At 38.7% G+C, this 26,259-nt stretch overlaps 1 protein-coding gene across 3 annotated transcripts in view; it reads left to right on the top strand.

Annotated features, from left to right (window-relative positions):
- The window catches only part of ZnT49B (Zinc transporter 49B), a 174,189-nt gene that overhangs the window by 56,187 nt on the left and 91,743 nt on the right, over positions 1-26,259 (top strand). For all 3 annotated transcript variants that reach the window (XM_067145625.2, XM_067145626.2, XM_067145624.2), the window contains exon 4: positions 8,035-8,233. In XM_067145625.2, the coding sequence (XP_067001726.2) occupies positions 8,035-8,233 (199 nt within the window). The remainder of the gene's footprint in view (positions 1-8,034; positions 8,234-26,259) is intronic.

Below are 26,259 nucleotides of genomic sequence, written 5' to 3'. Positions count from 1 at the left end.
TTTAATACTCTTTTGGCTTCTTTGCCACATTTTATTCCTAAAGAAATTAAACAAGAAAAAACATACATTTCGTCTGTAAAGCTTGGCTCTATGTTGATCCTCAATTCGTCGCTAGAATTGTAGGCTCCCTATTCTGCCCTAATTGGGAGCTTAAGTACAAATCTGGTTATTGTTGGAACTATTAGCTTGCCGCCCTTTGTCAGCTGCTTATCTTCCGGCCTTGTTAGTATTACGTAGGTGACAGTTCAGAATACTCTTTGACTGTGTATGGTGTCTGCCATTGTCTTGTTAGCAAATAACTTAATATTACACTATTTGCTTTGACTGTAGTATCAGTATCGAGTATGCTGAAACAGAAAATCAATGCCAAAAATATACATGATAGTGCTAATCAATTTAGTGCAGATGATAGATATTCAGAGCGACAGGTCTGTTCTCAGGTGCAGTGTTTGTGATATATCAGACAGTTGATGCAAAAAACCACCAATGTAATCATTTTATGTAGCATATAGCTAGGGCAAAACAGCGAAGAATAAGGAGGCTATATGAAATTTCTTGAATGGGCTGTTGTGATGGATGTGGAGGGTATTGCAAGCAGATACTAGAACAGAGCTTAGAAACTAATAAGATAATTAACAGAATCAATGGTGTGCCGGTGTAGGTTTACTTTTTTTTTCTATTGGCTTTACGTCGCACTGACACAGATAGGTCTTACGGCGATGATGGAACAGGAAAGGGCTAGGATTGGGAAGGAAGCGGCCGTGGCCTTAATTAAGGTACAGCCCCGGCATTTGCCTGGTGTGAAAATGGCAAACCACGGAAAACCATCTTCAGGGCTGCCGACAGTGGGATTCGAACCCTCTATCTCTCGAATACTGGATACTGGCCACACTTAAGTGACTGCAGCTATCAAGATTCACAATTAAGTATTTATTTATTTTCTGCCTTGGATGCAGCAATCTTGTGGGAAGGTGTTCCAGTTGTAAATGACAAATCTGGGAGAGACTGCGCTATCATGCTGAAGTCTAGTGTCTTGGCCAGGGCATTCAGTGAATTAAACTTACGGCATGCTTCCAATCTCCAGGAGAATGAAGACCAGGGCAGTTAGCACACCTACATAGAGTTATGCACTCTTCCGCGCCATGAACTTATCTTCCACATGTACCACACATACACGAGATACCATGTGTCCGAATCTCTGGCATTGATAGCATTGCATAGGAGGTGGGATGTACGGCCTCACATCACAATAGGTTGTTACCGTGTGGCAACACTAACAATTTGAAGAAGACTATGAATGCTCCCGTGGCAACGTCTTCACCATTGACTTTGCGTATGATGCGCCGGACGTGTGTCACACCACGATGCTTCATGTCTTCCATCAATTCATAGTCAGTGTTCAGAACGAGATCATGGTGGAAGATAACTCCACAAACCAGATTCAAGGTTTTGTGCTTGCCACTTTGACGGGGATTTCGTAAAAGTGGTCGCATTTAACATGTTGATGAGGTCACCTAAGGACGTCATATTTCTTTAGTGGGTTGGTTATACAATATATAGTCGGGTTAGTAAAGTTAAAGGCACCAAAACTTTTTTGTGGGGGGGGGGGGTTTATAGGGGTTAATTTTGAAGCGGTTCTTAGTTTGATTTTACCTATAATTTTATTGACCATATCAGGTTTGTAGCCGTTAAGTTCAGCTGAATCTTTAATATAAGCAAATTCTTTTTTTCTGTTAGCGTTAGAAAGTGGGATTTTTAGAGCCCTGTGAATTAAGCTGTAGAAAGTTGATGAGGTGATGCACATGGAACATTTACTCCATCTTCGGATGGGGATGTGAGTATAGCTTAGGTAGCATCTCGCTGCTTCTAACCTAAACCTCAGAAGTCCACACCCACACTATGGCACTGTTACAATAGGCATCTTGCTGGGCTGTGCCAGCTCATTAGTGAGTATTCGGTGAGTGTAGTCTGCATACAGGAAACAAATCTCAGACCAGGTCATCATATGGTCTTGAGAAATTTTCATATACACAATTATAAAGAATGAGAACCTTCCACCTAATCAATACTTTATTGGTATATGGTTACTAAAACATGTCTGTATCTTATGAATATACAGGACCGGTTTCGAACTCTGAATGGGTCATCCTCAGCTGATCGTAGAACATGACATTATCATAATGTATAATTGAAGCATCACTGAATCCAACAAAGCATGTCATATACTATGAACAATAGTATTGTTTAAATATGTTTTGTGTTTTTCTCTTGGTCTAAAACAATTGTCAAAGTTTATATGATACGCAAAGTGCAACTTCAAACTCTACTTATTCTACTCACGAATAACACATATTGCGTTAAAACAATGTGATATAAAGTTCTTATAACTTGAAAATGTTCTATAACATTCTTGTGATACACATTGAAACTTTGATCTCTGTTGGTAAAAACATTGGATAAATATGCAGGTGAATTTGTGCAGTATGTTCTAGTATGTTCATGAATGTGGATTGTTGAGCTTGATGATTGCGTTTGTTCAGTTTGTTATTACACCACTTAATATTTATTACATTAAAATAGCATAACATGTTATCTTGTTCCTTTTATAGTATCAGCCTCGCTGTCTGACATTTTATAGGTACGAATGCTCCCTCTTTATAGTTGTGTTTTCATTGGACATGTCAGTTTTCTGTGTGAACAGAAGAAAAATGAAGTATAAGAATTTACGTGTTGTTGATTTAGAATGTCTATTGAACGTGTGAAATGAGTGTGTATGTCCTTAGTGCTGTTGTTAGCTTGTCGGTTTGTGTTGTTCAGGAGCACTCTGTGCACTGCTCCGCGTACGTCTGCGGCTGATGCTTGCAGCAATGGAGGGGAAGGGTGGAGGGGCGAGATGATCGGCTTTTGAGGGAGATGGGGTAGAGCGGGGCGTGTCTTCTGGGGGTTCCTTAATGTGTATTGGGTTTTGTTTGTTAACTCTATTTAAGTGTTTTTTAACCCTGGAACCGGCAAGTGATTTACCTTCAAGCGGCAAGCATTTAGGTGAGTATTGCACGCAACTTTTAAAAAATTCATAAAAATGTTGTTTTTCAATTTATTGTTATGTATAACATGTCATTTTATTCAGAAAAGGATGAAGAATACTATAGTAGGAAATTAAACTTACCAATTCAGTATCCTGAAGCAGTATGGGTGAAGTATCCAACACACGCTAAGTATTCTAAAATAATCCAAAAGTTCTGGGCAACATGTACGTAGAAAGTAGTATTATATGACGGTTTTACTATATACAAAATTTGCACAATTTTATGCTGATTAAAAATATGTAGAAAGGTTTCACTACATTGAAGTATTGAAAAGTAAAATAAAACTGAAATAACACAAGCACACCGCACAAGCACTGAGTCTATTTAGTCAGATTCATCCTCGCTAACTTCGGAGTGGCTCCTCTTTCTTCCTGCTTTCATAGGCCTCCAAAATGTTCTAATTTATGGTAGTACTGTTTATGGACACCACAATTATATCCTGCCTTTTTTTCTGCAGTTGAACAGACAGGGCACATCCGCAGTTTCTTCCCTGGAAGGCGTACCAGCTTATGTCCCATTCCTCCTGAAGGTCCAGGTGGAATGTTTTGAAGAGTTTCTTCATCTACAAGACCTTTAACAATACTAACCATAAATTCCTCATGTTCAGGGGGTTTGTCCATGTTCAAACTATAGAGTATGTAGGCATCAAAAATTACCATTACCAACAGGTTATAGAATATTTCTTTCCAGTCGAAACGTTTTAGTGACATTACTTTAGAAAAAATATGAAAATATTTGCGATTTTGAGGTGCACCATTATTTTTCAATGTTGTTATTAGGGTTCAGACCCATATTTATAACTAGAGAAATTATTTTTTTCATTTCTGATACTGTGACATCAACTCATCTTTGCAGACGAGAATACGGACCCATGTTTCTGGAATTCGTTTTATTTAGAATAATTTCCTGTGCGTATTTATTAGTTTCAGTCACTAAAATATTCCAGATAGCATTGGAGAAAAACAAATAGAAATATGTTAGAGGAGGACTGTTTCTCGGAGGCCATTTTCGTACACCTGCGTTTCAAACCTTGAACTTCTCTTCCACTTTTATTTCTGCCTCTGGAGGATAAACTCTTGTCCACGTTGGTTCTGTTTGGTCAACTGCATTACCGTCATTATCATTATTATCATCAGTGGCTGGTTCATTGTGTTCCACATCATCGTCAATACCAGTGTCGAAATCACTAGGCTAGGCTCATATAACTTGTCACTACCTGACGAATTATTGTCAAAATCATCGTCAATTACTTCTAAAAATACGTACCTATCACCTCCGCCATCTAGATCAAACAAACAATTACGAATTTCACTACTTCCTGACAATTCACTCATTTTACGCCACGAAAGCTAATGCATATCGGACAACCACAGCAAGCACAGCAGAATGACCGTCTGCAAAGCGTTCTCTTTTTTCCACGAGTATACCACACACTCTGTCACCCTGAACTACTTCAGAATTGTGCTGTATTATAGAGTAGAGTTTCCTCTTCAACATGATGCAAGATATGTCACAAAGATGTTGAATGTTAAAGCGCTATCTCGAAATTAGTCAGCACTGGCGTAATGCATCTCGATAGCGACTCTGCCGGTTGAGTAACAAGGAAATGAGTCGCGATCGCGACGACTGCCGGTTCTGGGGTTAATAAAGGGATAATTGTATTGGAAAGGATGTTTACTCTATCTGTGATTTTGTTTAGGTTGAAATTTGGATTTGCATACGGGTCCATACTAATGTAAAATTCTTCCGATATATTGAGTAAAGGGCCCTTGAGGTTCATACGTAAAATCTGCATATCATTTTCATTGCTGGTGAATTTGTGTTTGTAATCCTTGATGTGTTGTCGTATGGATGAAAAGTGATTATGTTTTATGGCAATAATTTTTTCATTATAACGGATAAGAAAAATTCTTCCGGTACGTGCGACATAACTGGCTTCACAATTATCACATTTCATTCGGTACACTCCTGAATGACTGTATTTGTTATTATCATTAATGGATTTAGTATTATGTAAAATGTTGGCATTATTATGTGTGGTTTTATAGGCTCTTTTAAAGTTGTGTTTAAAAAAAAAAAGTTATGCGATGGATATAGGTGTTATTGAATGTAAAAAGTGCGTAATCTTTCTTGGATTTGTTAATTTTAGTTAATTTTGATTTAGGTTGATGTTTTATCTTTTGGATAATTTCTTTATTGTATCCGTTTTGCTTGGCTATTTTGTGAATCAGGTTTAGTTCTTTTTTTTAGTTCTTCTTGCGATAGAGGTATATTGAACACTTTATATACCATGCTATGATAGGCTGCTTTTTTGTGGGCGTTGGGGTGGATGGCATCTATTTTTATTGTGTTGGATTTTTGTGTTGGTTTCCTGTATATTTTATATGTTAACTGATTTTCATGCTTGGTAACAGATATGACTAAATAATTTACAGTGCGGTCATTTTCTGTTTCCATTGTAAATTTTATATGTGGGTCTGTTCTATTTAACTGTTCTAATAAGTTAGTTTCATTTGTAAAACTATTATCTAAAATAACAAAAATGTCATCTACGAATCTGCACCAGAAAAAGATGTTGTCAATTTTGCTAATTTCTTGATACTCTAGGTGATCTATGTAATTCTTTTCTAGTATACCGGAAGCTGGGGATCCCATGGGAAGGCCTTGTTGCTGATAAATGGCGTCATGAAATCTGAAATAGTTGTTGTTGATAGCATATTCAAGTAAATTTATGAATTCTTCTATTTCGAGAATGCTTAGGTTGCTGTGGTTTTTAAAATTATTTTCAATTAATTTTATTGTTTTATGTGTAGGTACGAGGGTTGGAACATAGTGGCAACACTGCTGTGTCTAATATTGTTGCTGATAGCACACGTTGGTTACATACCTACCTTACCTCAGAGCAAATGGACTCGCCTTTCCCACATCACCTGCGTGCCCACAAGCCAGAGAAACACAGTCACTTGTGAGCTAGCGGTCTAACGTAATGTTGTCACTATGTTTTCCAAACAGGAACAAAGAAGTTGGATCAAGATTGAATGTGCCAGAGGTCTTACAGCATGACAGTGTCATCAAGGTCTTCAAGAGGCTTGCAGGGAATCTGCATTGCCTTACAGAACAGTGGCACGTTGGGTAAAAGCCTTCAACGATGGTCAGCAAACTGTGGCGGACATTCATCGGGCAGGTCGTCCTACGAGCGTAAGTGAAGAAGACATGCTCTTGCTGCGTTACTGGACAGTGATCGAAACCAGATGATTTGTGAGCTTGCCCAAGAAACTGGATTAGCGCATATGACTGTGCTTCACATCCTGAAGGAATGCCTGGGCATGCGAAAAATTGCATCACGATGTGTTCCATGTGATTTGACGGAAATGGACGAATGGTTGCGTTACGACACTATAATTTGAACAGAGGGTACTGATAAGCAAAGTTTTTGGCATATCACCACCAAATATAGTTTTCATGCTTCGAGTACATAGCCATGAGAATCAGAAAAATATAAGAGTCATTGTTATTAGGAAACACAAAGCAGATGTGTACAACATGCAACAAGTTTCAGGTGAGGCTGTACAGAATATGGTACACTTGGAACATCCATCTTCATGGTGGACAGCTTTGTGTTTTTCACATTCAAAACAAGTTAATTTCCAGAGTCTATGTTCAAAATAAGATTTAATACTTGCATCTTCTTGTGGAATTGATTTATTTGCTTTAAAACTAATCTTTTAAAAAAATGACTGATGCCATTTGTAGATGTTTCTGAGATGTCATGATGAACATTAGTGGGAAGAAATTGGTTGATTGTGATATTTACAGTGCTTCTTACATACTAGCATTCATTCCAAGAAAACCAGGCGAATTGGCCGTGCGGTTAGGGGTATGCAGCTGTGAGCTTGCATCCAGGAGATAGTGGGTTTGAATCTCACTGCCAGCAGCCCTGAAAATGGTTTTCCATGGTTTCCCATTTTCACACCAGGTAAATGCTGGGGCAGTATCTTAGTGAAGGCCATGGCCGCTTCCTTCCCATTCCTAGGCCTTTCCTATCCCATCGCCGCCATAAGACCTATCTGTGTCGGTGTGACGTAAAGGAGGGAAAAAGAATCATTACAAGAACAAAATGGCCAAGTTAGAAGCAGTGACCTTCATTTGGTAATAATGATACAACTGTCAATCTGACTTGAATACCTGATGGCAGTTGTATCATAGCTTGTGAATGAAGGTTGTGTTGGTGATGGTAGTACACTCTTAGTCACATTGCTGTGAGATAGTGGGTTTGAACCTCATTGTCGGCAGCCCCGAAGAGGGTTTTGTGTGGTTTCCCATTTTCACACTGAACAGATACTAAGGCTGTACCTTAATTAAGGCCATAGTCACTTCCTTCCTAATCTCAGCTCTGTCCTATTCTATCTTTGTGTGTGTCAGGGTGATAAAAATAAATGATACATCATAGCAGGGAAATGGGTTAATAATGTTTGGGATGTGATAGCCAAGTGGCATCATCACTGGCTGCTTACTAAAGTGGTAATGTTTTGAAACTTGGCCGTTGTTCTTAAAAAATAAAAGTCACATCCCTGTGATTCAGATTCAATATAAACCAAATTAGAGGTCCTATGGCTCTGAACATGATATCAGCAGTCACATAAAACAACCTGCTTGCTTGATTAATAATGTTAATATCATCAGGTGTTATCTAAGATTACAAGCCACGCTAATGTTATGTTCCTCTGTGATGTCTGTTGGAGAACTTAATGTCCCAATTATTGGCTAATTTTCCATTTGGGATCAAAATTACTGTACTTTTAAAATCATAATCAAACATTATTTCATACAGCTTCATTTATTATTAGTTATGTACAAAGGCTACTTATAAGCGAGTGGCTTTATGAATTTTGTAATTGTATTCCATTTAGTATCATTTATTGTTCCTTTTTTTAATGATAACTTTCAGTTATACCTCCAAAACCTCGCCCACGAGTCGATTTAACTGCTCATACGCTTGAACGTAACTTCATCACTCCAGTTCGAGCAATGACAGACTTCCTTTTGAAACCAGCTCATTTGGAAGAGCTTCGAAAGACAAAGCGACGCTCACCGTATGAAAATGAACCACCCATTACTGTGTATTGGAGAGCAGATGTGGAGAGGAAGTAAGTATATTACTGCTGAACTAATTGCCTTTATATGATTTTGTGCATGAATTTCTTAATGCTTTATCCTTTACCAAGTTTGTTCATGTAATTTGTGTTCTTCTTTGGCAAGTAATTTCATTCTCATGTCTCTCTCGTAAGAGCTAGTAATGGTGGCGCTATCAACACTGGATGGGAGGGATTTACTGAACTGCTACATTGGCCTTGAATCTCTTGTTACTCAGTCAATACCATTTGAACAGTGGAAGAAATAACAAGTATCTGATCCTAGAATAGAGTCTGCCAGGAAAATAAACTAGCACGTAATAGGTCCAATTATTCTATCTGACAACAAGTGTTTATCATTCATATGTCCAGAAGAAATCTGCTTGTGCTGTCAGGAAATTATTTAAGGAGAAATTCCCAGTTATTAGAGTTCCAGGTTGTAATGCGATCATAAATTAGTTGGTAAATACTGCATTACGAGAAGTATTCATGATAGGTAGTGAAGAGATTGGTGTACAGAAGTAAATCTTAGTGTTCATGCATACCACATGGAAAGATGTCCTAAAGGATCTCTTAGCCTTCTCCCAGAAAACAGGAATTCCTTATGGTTCTGTATTAAGGGTTATGAAGTTACTTGGGCTAAAGCTGTATAAAGTTTTTAAGCTGCACAAACTGACATTGGATGATCCTGTATGAAAGATGAAATTTTGTGAATAAACTTTGAATCAAGTGCACAACAGAAATTGATCTTTTTAAGATGAGACTTGGTTCAACCTTACATGGATATGTTAATTTTCCAACGTTGGAGTGCCGATACAACAAATTTGCTCAGTGAGAAACTTCTTCATGATCAGAAAAGTGGAGTACTGCACATAGTTAATGATGACTTATACAGGAATGTGATGCTCATCGAGCAGCAGGTTATATTTATTTCCATGCTGTGTAATTGGCGCTCCATAGCTTTGTCAGCTTGTCGGCATTCAACACTGTATAAAGCAACAGGACATGCTACCGTTTGGTATATTTTGGATGTGGGATGTAATGGCATCCTTCTGTCACAGAGTATGCCTGGCACTTCCCTCCTTCACATCCATGCTTCCTTTATCCTACTTCGCACTTCATCACATATCCCACCATCAGTCTGTAGGTGAGATCCTACATACCTGAAGCTTGCAGTTTTTGTTAAGATCTCTCCATCAATTGTTGCGAATCATTGGACTTATTTTATTGTGCTCTTGTATGAAAGGCTCACCAGAAAAACTTTGAAAATCTTTCATCCATTGATAAAATGTATAGAAAATACTTCCAACATGGAACAACGTAAACATTAGGTGGAAAAAAGTGTTTGATTTCTTTTATCTTCAGAGATGCAGAGAGGACAGTTGCCTGGTATTCATATGCTTCGCTGACTTTGAGAAGGCTTTCGACAGAGTTCAGCATTAGAAAATGATGTCCATACTGAAGGAGGCAGGTATAAATGACAATGATAGCTGCATAATTAAGAACCTATATTGGAAACAGAAGGCCCATGTTTGAGTGGGATGCTGACTCACGAATGAAGTCATAATTAAACATGGTGTGAGGCAAGGCTTTAGTCTGTCCCTGCTACTGTTCGACCTGTACCCAGAGATGTGCTTCAGAGAGGCTCTATATGATATAGTTTGTGGCACCAAAGTGAATGGAGTGGTGATTAAAAACATCAGATATGCTGACGACACTGTCCTTATGGCCAACAGCACAGAGAACCTGCAGCAGATCTTAATGATAGTGTTGGAGGCATGTGAAAACTTTGGTCTAACCTTGAACTTACGGAAGACCCAATACATGATTGTGTGAAAGGGCCCTGTCATAGATCCTGATCTTTGGGTCAATGTAGCTCTGATATAGAGGTTTGAGAAAATCATATACCTAGGCAGCATTGTTAACGAGCACTGGGACCATTCTCAAGAAATAAAGTATCGCATTGAGAAGGCCAGGGCAGCATTTGCCAGCCTCCATCAAGTACTCTGTAGCAGAGAACTACCATTACAGCTTTGGGATAGGATAGCATGGTGCTATGTGCTCTCCATTGTGGTGTACGGAGTAAAGTCCTGGATTATAACGAAAGCCACCATGAGAATATTAGAAGCATTTGAAATATGGGTCTGCTGTCACATGCTTCGTATCATCTGGGTAGGCAGAATAAATATTAATAAAGTTAACAATAATTTATAGATTTTAAGAATCTGATTGGTAAATAAGGTGGAACCAGAATCGTTTCTTTTTGAGGTTATTGTATGATATTGGTCTCAATATGGAACAGGGAATATGAGATTTATGAACTGCAGTTCAATGCCGAATATCAGGCAGTAGTCAATTAACCTGGCACCACTGGGAGGGTCAACAGCTTCAGGTAAAGGAGCTCCATGGGGAGGGTGATTGTCCTTCAGTGGACTAAATCCCACTGTAACTCATCTTGTTGGAGGGCAGCAGCTTCAACAGCACTGACTTAGGGCCAATGAGAACCCTGTGTGCTGAAAGGGTTCAGGACTAAACGACAACATGCTGAGCTGGATTAGTGGTACAGGTGTTGTGCTGTGATGTGGAAAGCAATGGTAAACCACCGCATTAATGTTTCGTTGTACAATCATCATGACTGAGAACACTAAACATATAGCCCCTAGCCCTGGCAGACCTTAGATGGTCAGAGGGTGCTAAGAATCTCAGAGTCAGCCATAAGGATTACAACATGGGAACGTCCAATATATATATGAAGCAGGCAAGAATGTCAGTGCCACATGAGAGGTGAAGAGACTTGGGATCAAGATCCTTGGTGTAACTGAAATGAAATGGCTGGGATATGGACAGTGCATGTCCAATGACCATGTGGTATTCTACGTGGGGAACAACGAGCCAGATTACCGTCCAGGAATCACTGTGATTGTTTCATGCCGGGTGAGCTGCACCGTGAAGAATTTCATGCTCAGACCGTGTCACATTACTGCAGCTGCTAGTCAGTCTTCTCAGTGTTAACATTATCCAGGTATAACACCAACTGTGGATAAGGAAGATGTAGAGATTGAGCAGTTCTCTGAACAGATCCAGGAGGTGATGTGAATGATGAAGCAGGATGTGAATATTGTCATGGGGGTCCTCAATACGTAGATAGTGGAGGGGAGAACAGGAGAAGAGATGGGAGATTTCGTGCTGGGTGTGTGGAATAAGAGGGGAAGTCAACTCATTTTCTGCCACGAAGAAAATCTGATCATCCTGAACACTTTATTCGAACTTCCACCATGCTGTCTTTACACGTTGAAGTCGCCTCGAGATAGAACAGGGAACATAATCAGGAACCAGATTGACTACATCATGCTCAACCGGAGGTTTAGGAACAGCTTCCAGGCAGTTGAAACATATCCTGGAGCTGACATTGCTTCAGACCACAACCCGGTGGTTGGAAACATGAAGCTCAATCACAAGACCATTCACAGAGGGCCAAGGACAGCGTTAATAAATATAAACAAGGTCAAAAGGGCCGAGGCTCACAGCGGAGTTGAGGTTGAACTTTGTGGAAGGGCTGAAGTGACTGAAGAATAAGGAGCATATTGTGGAGGAGTTGTTGGCAGGTGTGAAGCAGGTGCTCATCATAACAGAGACAAAGCGTTTGACAGCAGGGATGTGGAAGATGCAGCCGTGGATGATGGATGAGATTCTGAACTTAATGGATGGGAGACAGGAATGGAAGAATTATAACCAACAATGATACGATCAAGTACATTGGGAAATTAAAACCAAGATGATCAAAGCTGCTGAAGAAAAATGGTTGGCATCAAAGTGTCTGGAGAATGAAGAACTACAAGAGAGACTTGACAACTTCAACTTGGCGTGATTTCAAACTATAGGGTTAAGTCCACCTTTGTCACTCTACCAAGGAAGACCAGTGCAAAGCAATGCGAGGAACTCTGTATGATCAGCCACATTCCAAAGAAGTTTCTGAAAACATCCATGGTAGTATCCATGCTAGATGTGAGGGGACACTCTCGGAAATGCAATTTGGGTTCAGGAACAGATTTGGGGATGTAGGATGCACTGTACTGCATACAGGTCCTGGTACAGTTTTGCCTGGACATGAACAAAGATGTGTGTGCATGTTTTATCGATTACGAAAAGACATTTGATAAAGTACAACATTGTAGACTGCTGGAGGTACAAAGGAAGATCGGTCTCGACAGTAGAGACACCCGCAGTGCAAATCTGCACTGTCCCTTGAAAGCCACCATTTGCATGGAGGACAGCCTGTCTGAAGAGATCAAAACCTAGCAAGGAGTCCATCAGGGTTGTGTCTTGTCTCCCCTGGTTTTTAACATCTACCCACAGGCAATACTAGATGAAGCACTGGAGACAATCTGCATCTATGGAGAGCACATCAACAGCATTCACTATGTAGATGATAACATACTGCTTGCTGACAGCACAAAAGATCTTCAAGTCTTGGTGGAGAGAGTCAGCGTTGCTTGCAACAACTGGCGGCTGAAAATGAATGTGAAAAAGACCAAGTTCATGATCTTGAGCAAGCTAAGGTCTGTTCAGGCTAGACTCATGATTGGCACCAAGGAGAATGAATGTGTTTGACGGTACAAGTATCTTGTTTGTAATCCGAATGAACAATGGGAGCTCAGCCAAGAGATCAAAGCAAGAATTGAACATGTGCGAAACACTTGGAAGCTCCTTAGCGATCACAATCTCAATTTATGTCTGAGGCTATGAGTGGTCAGGGGCTATATATTTCCCATGCTATTGTGTGTAATGGAATGGTGGACTCAAATCAAGGCCCTGTGCAAGAAGCTGGAAGCCTTCGAAATGTGGGTCTGGCAGCAGATGTTACATATCTCATGGACTGAAAGTGTAAGGAATACTGAGGCATACCTGCCAACTTTTACGGTTTATGTGTAAAATTTATGGAAATTGCAGCATTTTACAGTTTTACGAATGGACGGTGTCATTTTACGATTTTGCAGACAAAAATTTGAAACGTTAACATTCGATAATCACCCCACGTCCGTACAATCGATTGTTTGCGTGGGTCAAAGACAAGTCAACGATAGTTGATAACTCATTCTTTGATATGATTGGTACTTTTAACCGTGTGATGTTTGTGTTGTCATTCGAATTGAATTTAAAGCCGGGATAACAGTTCTTCCATGTGAATCTTATGTGTTGACAGCCTCTGCTCCATAAATTCTTTGTTCCGCTCTGTTTGCTTGTTGTGATATTCTTTGACCACGTGAGTGTTGTTCTTTGTTGGCTTTTTAAGGTTATGACATATTTTCATGAAGTGTTCGAGTTTGTGACGTCAGTTAGAGCGCGTACACAAATAAATAATAATAATAAAAATAATAATAAATAGAATAATAATAATAATAATAATTACTTAAAATATGAATCAAGAAATAGTAAATAATAGACACAATAATATGAATAAGGAAATAGTAAAATGATGTAAAGGCAGTGAATTCACATCAGAGCATGGAAACGTGACGGATAACATTCAATACTCAAAATTAATCAAATACAAGGGAACACTTACAGGCCTATAAATGACAACTAAGAGAGGAGAGTGGAAGGTGCGGGGGCCCTATTAGGTCCATGGGAACGTATGACGTTATGGGGGAGAAAAGACTTACAATAATGCACCCAACAGACAAATAATTATTGAGAAAATGAACATACAAAAATAAATGAACTGCGGATTAACTGACACTTGAGACACAAAACAAAAGAGTGTAAGGGAAACAATTAAGCTCTTCGGTCACAAACAGAGATTCACGTTAAAGTTAAATTTACGGAATGAAAGGAGACAACCTCGACAGAAATAAAAATTTAATTACGCTATTCAAGAAAGAGTGTTATAGTTACTTACAACTACAACTAGAGTTAGAAAAGGTCTGCCTCCGAAAGCAACATGTTGCGGACTAGCATAATAGCTAAGTCATACAAATGCTTTATTTTGGAAAATGTGGTAAACGAGAGGAAACTCCGGCACACAAGATGAAATTCTACATAATTACTGAAGTTACATTAAGTGGGAAAGGTACGAAACACAAGAATGCATTTAAATAACATAAGGCAATAACATAGCGCTTACCTTTGCCGGCTGAAGACCCATTGCGGAACGGATGCAAAACGCATCCGCCCACTGTAGTGATCCAAATTCAAAGACGCGGACAAATTAACTTGCACACGCGAGAAGCCACAAACAGGAAATCAAGTGATTACAAAATAACCAATAGCAACACTCCAGTTTGCCACATTCACCAATTAAAAATCCTAATATACTGGCCAATAAAAAAACATTTGTATTTTGGCCAATGACAATATTCTTCTAGAATAATCCTTTCTGCTGAATACGCATATTAGCGGATATTACAAAACGACAGGAAAGGGCCACTTACACGTGGCACACCCTGCCTCACAAGTCATGTATAACAATTCCACATCCTTTTCTATACTTTACAAAATAATACAATTTAAATCAGGAAATGTCAATACCCAGATACCTTTGAACCTAAATCATCTTCATAGTCCATTTCTTCATAGGCCTAAGTATGTAATCATTTTTAAATGTTACACCCCAATGATTTTTCAAATCTTTTCTTGAGGTTTTCCAGAATAAAAAGGCTACATACAATAATTTGCTTTGCATAAACACTTCAGTTCTTTAAATGTTTTTGTTTACCCAACATGATGACCAGACAAAATTTAAATAACATTACATAACAAGGACTTCTGTTGCTTCACTGATTTGTGTTCACTGCTGTTCAACAACGGCCACAGAGTTTTTGTGAACTTCGTGCTTCGCAGTTTTCTGTATTCCGTGGACTAATTACATTCGTTCCATGTGTGTGTGTGTGTTTTTTTTTTACCATATGCATATTCTTTGTTCATGAGGTTGGCGTCGTGTTTTTTTAATGGCTTAAGACTTTGTGTGCTTTTACATGTTTTAATGAAGTGTTTGACTGCCTTGAGTGTTTTTGTTATAATTTTATGTGACGGTCAGTGATCCACGTTCTTTTCGATGTTTCAGTAGATATCGAGACATTTGTTCTCGGACATTTTCATACGCTATATTCCTAAAGGGGGATTCGTGAATAAATCCAAAAAGAAACAGTACTTCCAGAGCACACTGGCCCATGTGTGTAACATCTGGTAGGGGTCCCAGCTCAGGGTTACGAATGAAGACCTCAACGGAATCTTCAGCGGAAGAGATAGATTTTGGAACAGTGGAGATTGCGGACGAGGCAGCCCTTGCCCAGGGTAACAGGTGAAGTCCATAACGGCACCTTTGGCAGAGAAGGTAACTTTCAGAATGGCAGAGATGGCAGATGTGGCAACCCATCCTCTCTGGGGTTAATTAGAAGAGGATACCAATGTTGCTGCCTTGTAGAAGTGGCAGGGGACTGCCAAAGGCTAATGGAGAAAACCCTAACAGAAACTCCTCTCCAGTGTTAGGCTTAGCAAGCCAGCTGAAGGGTAATTTGGATTGCTTTCAAAACTAAAATGAGCCTCAGAAAGAAAAACAAACACCGGACTGACAAATCTTCTCAAACATTTATAACGTATGATGACTTGAAAAGCTGATGATCTTTTACAGTGGTATGCAAAGAAGTCCCAAATCAAGAAAATCAAACACAGGATTGGAACACTAAACATACCTCATTGACAAGTACATAAATGTGAAGAATTGGTGGATTTGCTGGAGAGGACGGAATTTTGCATCCTTGGCATAAGTGAGACAAAATGGAAAGGCACAGGAGTAAAAACAACTGAGGAAAGGATATAAACTTCACTGAATGGGTAACAAATCCAAAGCTAGGAATGGTGTAGGATTTGTATTGAGAGAAGATATAGATCCTGTAAGTGAAGTGATATATGTGAATGACAGAATCATCAATCTGGGTGTCTCCTTCAATAAGGAGGTGTTAATAATCATACAGGTATATGCTCCACAGTCTGGATGTGATGAAGAAGAAAAGGAGCAATTTTGATCTGATCTGGAGGAAGCTACTGAGGGAGTGGAAAATGTATTAGTGATGGGGTTTCAACATCGAGTCCTCATTATGTGAGTGTGGTACAATCCAGACTACGTCTCATTCGTTGCAGTGTAGTAAGTGCCCTAAAACATGTACAGTACAAGATCTACTTCAGGCAACAGAAAATGCACTGGATGTTGCCAATTTCTGAGCAAAAGTAGTATAGACTTTTATTTTTTTATAACTGTGACTTTGTTGATAATGTATATAATTCAGTAATAGTATGTATATATATATGTATTTTATAGTATTAATGCTTCTGATACGAATAAATAAAATCTGAATGCAGAAGTGGGAACAGACAGACTTGGGTGTGAAAATGTGTTGGGCCTGCATGGTTTTGGTACCAGGAACCAGGAAGGTGAACAACTTCTAGAGTTTTGTGTGATAAATGGCTTAAAAATAAATAACGCCTGGTTTCAAAAACAATTATCTCACAAGATAACAAGGTATAGTTGGGATGGACAATCCAGATCCTTAATATAGTACATAATATCTGATGGAAAAGCTGGTTAAACTATTTGTGATGTTAAGGTTGTACCAAGTGAGAGCTTAGATAGTGACCACAGACTGCTTCTTGCAATCATCAAAAATGTAAAAATCCACACACCAAGGAAAACTAAAAAACCAAAAATTAAAACCTGGGAACTGAAAAAAGTAGAAAACAAAATGAAGTATACAAAAAAGGTGGCCTCCAAAATACCTGCAGACAGAACACAAGGAGGAAATACAGACTGAAACAGATTCAAAGAATGTCTTGTTGGAACTGCTGTAGAAATATGTGGCAAAACTAGTAGTAAAGTAAAGGAAAGAAAAACAGCCTGGTGAAATGATGAAGTAAAGAGCGCAGTCCAGAAGAAAAATGAAGCAAGAAAGGCTCGTGATAAAGAAATTCAGAAAGGAGATGAAAAAGATGAATTAAAAATGAGTGAATTATAACAGACATACAGAGATTGTAGACTGCGAGTGAAACTAATAGTAGCAGAAGAAAAACAAAAGTCTTGGATTGATTTTACAAATAAATTGGAAGAAGATAGTAAAGCAAATTTCTAATTGTGATACAGTGTTATTAGAAATACCAGCAGTAATTATGAGCAAATAACAGCTTTACAGAAACCACTAGGGAAGACACAGAAATAAGAGAAATTATGAAATTGTACTTTGAGAATTTATACAATGGTATAAAGAAGGACTCCAGTCCTAATGCATAGATTCAGTCAAGCTGCGGTGATAATATATCTGAAGAAATGTCACCAACTTGGAGTGAAGTAGAATCAGCCCTTAAAAGTATGCGCAGTGAGCGAGCTACTGGCTTTGATGAACTAAGTGCAGACATGATTAAAGCTGCTGGCCCACAACAAATTAAATGGCTATACAGGCTGATAAGGGCAATAAGGAAGGATAAAATAATACCATATGACTGGAAAAAGGGAGTTATAGTTCCTCTGTTCAAGAAAGGAAGTCGAGAAAAGTGCAGCAACTATAGGGGGATTACTTTACTGTCCCATGGTTTAAAAATATTTGAGAAGATTCTTGAGAAAAGATTAAGGAAAATTATTGAACACCAACTGCAAGAAGAACAATATGGATTTAGTAAAGATAGCTCAAGTATAGACCTCATATTGACACTGAACATGATATTAGAAAAGCACTGGCAGAAAGATCGTAACTTGACATTTGTGTTTCTAGACATCGAAAAAGCATTCGATAATGTCCTTAGAACAACTATATGGGAGTGCCTTAAAAAGAAGAATGTTCCTATGGAACTCATTCAGAGAATAAAAATGCTTTGTGATGACTGCTACAGTTGTGTTCAAGTAGGAAATGGATATACAGATTGGTTCCAGACGTCTAGAGGAGTGCAACAAGGCAGTGCTCTTTCACCATTGCTATTCATCACCATCATGGATGAAATCATAAAAGAAGTGAAGAGGAACATCAGCATGGATCTTAAAACATTTGCTTTTGCAGATGATATAGTTATCTGGGGAAATAGCGAGATGGAAGTCCAGGAAAGGCTGAACGTCTGGAATGATCATCTGAAAAAAATATGGACTGAAAGTAAGTCCTACAAAAACTGCTGCAATGTCTGTTAATAGACACCGAAGTAAAGATAATACCGCACTATGTGATCAAAAGTATCCGGACACCCCCAAAAAGATACGTTTTTCATCTTAGGTGCATTGTGCTGCCACCTACTGCCAGGTACTCCATAGCAGCGACCTCAGTAGTCGTTAGACATCGTGAGAGAGCAGAATGGTGCGCTTCGCGGAACTCACGGACTTCAAACGTGGTCAGATGATTGGGTGTCACTTGTGTCGGAAGTCTGTATGCAAGATTTTCACACTCCTAAACATCCCTAGGTCCATTGTTTCTGATGTGATAGTGAAGTGGAAACGTGAAGAGACATGTACAGCACGAAAGCGTACAGGCTGACCTCTTCTGTTGACTGACATAGACCGCCGACAGTTGAAGAGGGTCATAAAGTGTAATAGGCAGGCATCTATCCAGACCATCGCACAGGAATTCCAAACTGCAACAGGATTCACTCCAAGTACTACGACAGTTCGGCAGGAGGTGAGAAAACTTGGATTTCATGGTTGAGCGGCTTGCTTGGTGTAAGGAGCGTAAACATTGGATGATTGAACAGTGGAAAAACGTTGTGTGGAGTGACATCACGGTACACAATGTGGCGATCCGATGGCAGGGTGTGGGTATGGGGAATGCTTGGTGAACGTCATCTGCCAACATGTGTAGTGCCAACAGTAAAATTTGGAGGTGGTGGTGTTATGGTGTGGTCGTGCTTTTCATGGAGGGGGCTTGCACCCTTTGTTGTTTTGCGTGGCACTATTGCAGCACAGGCCTACATTGATGTTTTAAGCACCTTCTTGCTTTCCACTGTTGAAGAGCACTTCGGGGATGGCGATTGCATCTTTCAACACGATCGAGCACCTGTTCATAATGCATGGCGTGTGGCAGAGTGGTTTCACGACAATAACGTCCCTGTCATGGACTGGCCTGCACAGAGGCCCGACCTGAATCCTATAGAACACCTTTGGGATGTTTTAGAACGCTGACTTCGTGCCAGGCCTCACAGACCTTTCCTCAGTGCAGCGTTCTGTGAATAATGGGCTGCCATTCCCCAAGCAACCTTCCAGCACCTGATTGAACATATTCTTGCGAGAGTGGAAGCTGTCATCAAGGCTAAGGGTGGGCCAATACCATATTGAATTCCAGCATTACCGATGGAGGGCATCATGAACTTGTACGTTATGTTCAGCCAGGTGTCCGGATGCTTTTGATCACATAGTATATAATGCTGGAGGGTGTACAATTGGAAACAATAAACCAGTATCAGTACCTTGGATGCATAATATCAAGTGACAACAGAATACAGCTTGAATTAAATAACCGTATTCAGAAATCCAGTCAATTCTATCGGCAAGTTCGATATCTGCTCTGGAATAAACAAGTACCACTAAGATCAAAACAAACTCTGTTTTGGACATACTTTGTCCCTATATTGACTTTTAGGTTGGAAACGTGCACAACTACCAAAAAAGATGACAGCAGACTTCATGCTTCAGAAATGAAGTTTCTAAGAAGCATGCTTCAAAAGACTAGGAAAGACAAAGAAATGAGAAGATTAGAGAACAAGCTGGAATAAATCAGTCCATGAAGGAGACCGTAACTAGGGCACGTTTGCGATGGTTTGGTCATGTCAGACGTATGACAGAAAGAGGAATTGCAAAACAATGGTTGCATATTGAGATTTCTGGAAAGAGACGTGTTGGAAGACCTAGGAGGAGATGGCTGGACCAAGTGAAGGAAGATCCAAAGGAATCAACTGGGATGAAGTCTTGCAGGAGCGGTGGTATATGAATATACTAAAATGGAGAACGCTCGTAAACCACACCCAGGAAACTGGAGTGGAAACTTGATGATGATGATTCTGTTGATTTTCTGTGCATACTAAAATCAAGAAAGGGAGAAAAATTTGCCTCTTGCACGGTATGTGGGTGTGATATTAACATTGCACATGGTGGAAGAAACAATTTAAGTAATCATGTGAAGTGCAGTAAAATTGAAATAATAAATATGGTAGTTCATCCTATTCAATACAAGTAAATAAGAGATGTAGAGATTATATTCTTATTTAATTAAAAGTGGAAATGGTACCGGTTTCGACCCTAGTCTGGGTCATCATCAGCTGATTATAACTCAAAAAACAATGCATAAGGAAGAAAGAAGTTAACAGTCAAGTCCACACAATATCAGTTGAAGAGGCGATATAAAAATGACGAAGTGGAATGTAAAGAAGTAATGCGTAATCTTCCGAGCATCAGCACGGCACACGCAATGTTTGGCACTGTCTCACAATGTTCACGAAAAACGCAGAACAGTTAAATGAGCCAGACTGCATACACCGTCAGGCACAAAGTCACAACACAATCCAAATATGAAGATCTAAAGTGTTCACGTTCACATTCTGCATTCTTTTCAGTCTTGTGAAGAAAAATAGAACAGAGTTCAGATCATCCATGTCCAGTGAATCTCTGGAGTCTATTTCTACTTTGAAGACCAGGAGTTATAGTCCCTGTTATAGAAAAACATTTTCTCAAGACTTTTTTCAGGAAGCTAAAAAGGCCACAACTGTGACTAAAATCAAACTAGCATGTAATTTGCAGTGTGTATTATATTATTTCTTGCCTGTGTTACGTTAAACAAGTTTTAATGTGTAAAGCCTGTCGTAGGTACCACTTCCTAATTGTGGTAAAACCTTCAATTATTATGTTTAATATATTTTAATTATATTTTATTATATGTTAAATTATCTTTTATTAAATGTTAAATATGACTAATACATGATTTCCCTGTAAATATGTATTATAAATTTGTATAACCTCAAATACATATTGTGTATAAGCTTAACCTCAAAATCTATATAGTCGAAAGCTGTGGAAAACTCTATAATGTTCGTGTATTAGGTGTATTCTGCTATAATTTAGTACATATGAAGGGTTTTGGAAACTTACTGTAAGGTTTATTATCCAGGTACACGTAGAGAGACATTAGGAATGTTGGAGAGATTTCCATGTGTATTGGTAAACAGTAATCGAAAGTTCGAGCTGGATCCATTACCGGAGTACTCCGTTCGACTAGCTGGTCGATCATGTTTCAAGTGTGTTCCATTTAGAGTGTTGTAAGAACCCTTCCAGAAATTGATAATTCTAGATGGTTGATCGAACAGTATATATATCGAGCTGTCAATCAGTGAGCCAGTCAGTTCAAGAGAGTGACTGAGCGACTCAGTGTTGTTGATGTCTGTACTTGTCAGAATCGACTTCAGGGTACTCCGCTATCAAGTGTTGTAGTGTCACTTGCTATTGTGTGTAATTGTATGTTGTGACTTACAGTGACAATAAAGTAGTTTACACAAGGAAGTGAACGTGTTCACGATAACGATAAGCCTTTTTTCAATTATCGCATATATGCTTAATTTATCAAAGAAGGCCTATTATGTATGCCCCACACCAATATTCACCATGCTTGCTGCTGTTTAACATGGATTTCTTCTTGATTGTTATGATCGTCTACAAATCATTGGCCAATGACATAAGTAGATATGATTTCATTGAAGTATCCTGTTTAAAGCATGAATCATTGTATTTTGTAGCCCAGAAGTATTATTATTTTCGTCAAGCTGGGGTATCTAACATTCAAAGAAATATTTAGCCACCTATTCAATACTTTCATTTGCCTTTGGCAACTTTATAAAATCACTAATAGTACATGTTTTGACTGCTTTGCAGTTATCATCAGCTATATTTACATAAGCTTACGTGTAAATAAGGTAAAAGTATGCACAATATATGTTCTAGCATTAACCTTGATAATTTCTCATGAGAACCATGCTAGCAAACAGGCTTACAACACATCGCTACTATACCAGATCAAGGACAGAGGACACAGACCCATACCCAAGATAGTGGGCAGTAAAGACGTGAATCCAGACAGGGATTGTGTTATAAGCTGCCCAATTATATGGCCTATGGGAATAATAACTTCTAAACACATCCCACATTGAGATGCAAGGGCATTCTAAGAATCTACCCTTGGCAATAAGAAAAGCAATTTAGTCAGCTTTTTCCACAAACCTTTAAGCATAAATATGAAGATTTTAACTCCTCAACTGGAAGCTGACATGTTTTTATTAATATTTTAGTTAAGAATATGTTTTAGTTCTACTTTAATAACATCTTAAGTAGTTAGTTGCTTAAAGTTAACCAGTGTTTTTCAAATATGTTTCTGAGCAGAAGGTAAGAAAGACACTTTATCTTCTTATTGGAAGAAGAGAATTTAACAATATTTTAGTTAAGGACAAGTTATTAATCACTTTTTAAACATTCTTCCCCACGCTTCCAACCCTCCACCCCCCCCCCCCCTTCCCTCACCACCACCAAAATCCCCCCCCCCCCCCCCCCGAAAAAAAAATCCCATGAGAAATTATCAAGGCTAATATGAGAACATATATTGTGCATACATACTTTTACCTTATTTACACCTAAGCTTGTGTAAATATAGCTGATGATAACTGCAAAGCAGTAGAAACATGTACTATTAATGATTTTATAAAATTACCAAAGGCAAATAAAAGTATGAATTAGGTGGCAAAATATTTCTTTGAATGTTAGATTGTCATATTGATACGGACATGATGTGGATAGTTTGTAATACAAAAGCTGGGGTATGACGAAAATTGTTAGATTTTTTTGTCGTGCATGTGTATTACTGATAGCCCGTTTCAAAAGTTGTCAGGTATGCTGAGGTCATAACCAAACCAAACCCCATGCACATCATCCCCTAAGGGACATGGGTTACCAACTGACACCTGCTCAACCAGAAGGCCTGGAGATTGTGAGGTGTCGTGTGGTCAGTACGTCAGTTCCTTTCGGCCGTTATTCTTGGCTTTCTAGACCGGTGCCACCATCTCACTGTCAGATAGTTCCTCACTTGTAATCACTTAGGCCGAATGGACCTTGAACCAGCCCTCAGATCCAGGTAAAATTCCCGGACCTAGCCGGGAATCGAACGTGGGGCCTCCAGGTAAGAGGTGTACCCCTACACTGCAGAATCAGCACTGAGGTCATGGAAACGCTAAACAACAAGACCGAAATATTCTTCCCATCAAGAAGCAGAAACTTTAATAATTTGGTCACGTGATGCGGAATAAGAAGTCCAGGATCCTTCACTTGGTGATGCAGGGGAAGATCTCAGGACAGTGAAGACCTGGCCAAAGAAGAATCGTCTGGCTGAAGAACTTGAGGGACTAGATCAAGATGAGGACGATGTTGCTTTTCTATGTGGCAGACTCAAAGACTAAAATAGCCATGATGATTACCAATCTTCATTATAAGACAGCACATAAAATAATTATTCCTTAAATTGAAATGTTTGTATTTCCACCATTTAATACTTATTAAAAAAATACATATAATAGAACATGTTTCATATTCATCAATTGCAAAAGATGGCATGGCAAGAAGAAGAAGAATAGCAGAATTAAATTGGCAACTGCTGCTTATTACATGTTATAAATCTCATTGTAACCATATTGGATATCAGATTATAAAAATTGTAATTGAAAACAATATGTTAAACCACCTCTCCAATACTTATCAATCCTTATATTTAGGATGCAATCATTACAACTGGTGTTATAAGTAGGGACATGTTTCGCTTGACTATTGTAAGCAACTTCAGCCACAATAAACTTAACCTAAAGTTTGGTCAGGGCGCCGAACCTAGTGATCTCAAAGTATAGTAGTTCTCTAAAATCTAATGTTCACATTAGTGAAGATCAATAACCATAAAACTAGTGTGTAAGCTTAAAACAATTTCATTTAATTAAGATAATGAACTAAAAACACTACATCTGTAGAATTTCTCAGGACAACAAGTTTTTGAATTCTGGTATTTACAGACTTAAGTGCACCTGGTATGAATTTTCTTATATCGGGCAAACTGGCCATACTTTTAGAACTACATACTTGGAACATTATAATGCCTTAAAGCATAAAAAATAGTCAGCTATGAGCAACCATATGAGGGATTATGGGCATAATTTTACTACAGTTGATGAGGACCTTCACATTATTAAATAAATAAAAGCAAGTTAATGACCGAATTTGAAAACACTTCCATTTTTTAATCAACACTTTAATAACAATAATAATTTGAATGATGTTTCTAGAAACAATAGCCCGATAATTGAACAAGTCCCCAGGTTACTTACTAATTTTGATATAAATCATAATAATTTCACAAGAAGTTTCAATTATAAACTCTTAAATAACCCCCTGGTCATAACACAGCTTCCGCCTTATCTCCTCCTTTATGCCATAACTTCGCCACCAACTTCTAGCGCTCTCAAGGTTGCACCTACCTCTCCCCTCCCAGCTTGCTTTCCACCCATGCAGGCGCACCCCTAAAAAACACATAGCAGCGGACATACGATTACCAGACCTCCTCGAGTGGCTAAGGTGACTCAAGGTAACTAGAATATAAGGTAGGCTACTCCGGCGGTTGAAGCTTCCATTGGCTGGAGCGCTCTGACGTCACGCGGTATGAACGATAGCGAGTAAGGAACACAGTCGCAGTACAGCAAGCCTGTGAATTCTCGTGCCTGTGAAACATCTTCTCAATCTTTCATCAAATAATAGTCTGATTTAGTCTGATTCGATAAGTAACGGCACTTCCAATAGATTTAAAAACGTGAAAATGGGTTAAATTTCGTCACATGCTGAGCAGGTAGAACATCAACTATTAAATACATGACATATATTACGATAAGAAATAAAATATTCCCATGCAACTCAAAATAATTAATTCATTTCCTGGTGAAGTAAATATTTAGATTAAATGCCATAGGAAAATATGCATCATATCGACATCTTTATGGAATTATATTAAATTATTAAAACGTACGTGTCAGGAGACTTAATTACTTGATGAACCAGCCCAAAGCTTAGCCTTCTTATTGGCATATTTTCTCAGTGCTAGCTCCTTACTCTTTGCGTTAAAATGACATATCCTAATAAATGTCCTGGTCCTTACGTAGAGACAAATTATTTTGTCATGGAATACTGGAAATTTTGACTTAATAATAGAAGTAAGAGTTTTCACTTTTTTGCATCTGAATACAGTCTTACCGTGAAACACACCAAATGAAATTTCGAACTGGGCTATATTTTTTAACCACTCATGACTGGGATGTGTGAGGCCCCCTTTTGAAATAACCGAGATCCAGTAACAGGCCTCTTCTCGCACGACATTTTTGTCTCTTTCTTCGTATTTACTGTATATCGGATCACGGATACTGTATTATTTCACGAGCTTCGAAATATATTCAGAAATATAAGTTATTAGCACATAATAATCTTAATGTCATTGGATTTTACGTCCCACTAACTATGTTTTTGAGCACCTTCACCACCGGACTGAGACAGGATCGAACCTGCCAAGTTGGGCTAAGAAGGCCAGCGATCTACCATTTGAGTTGCTACTCAGCCCAGCTATTAGCACATAACAGCACATATACAGTAAATACATAGAGACAAAAATGTCGGTCGGTCACTTGCTTTCTTGGCTTACGCTGCGTGAACCATCAACGATAGACCCCAAGTGTAAGCGTACGAAATGTAGAGCATAGAATCCTCTACAAAAAAGTCCGCGATGGCACATACCTATTTCCAACCGGCTGCCCTCTAGAAGTGATTTTATGCTACAGTCCGCGGTAAAAAAATATAACTCCTTAAAATTAAATAAATATTTCGATATTATCCTCGAGTTCCTCATCAAAATAAATTGTTTGACCTCCTCCAGTATTTTATAAGGATTACAATAACCTTGTCAGGACATTATTTGCATGAATGGTTCAGAAGTTATGACCATTTTAGACTGTAGTGGTAA

Source organism: Anabrus simplex, chromosome 4 (assembly GCF_040414725.1).
Source record: "Anabrus simplex isolate iqAnaSimp1 chromosome 4, ASM4041472v1, whole genome shotgun sequence".
NCBI lineage: Eukaryota > Metazoa > Arthropoda > Insecta > Orthoptera > Tettigoniidae > Anabrus > Anabrus simplex.
The sequence above is the reverse complement of the archived record's forward strand: the minus strand, read 5'-3'. Positions and strand labels throughout refer to the sequence as shown.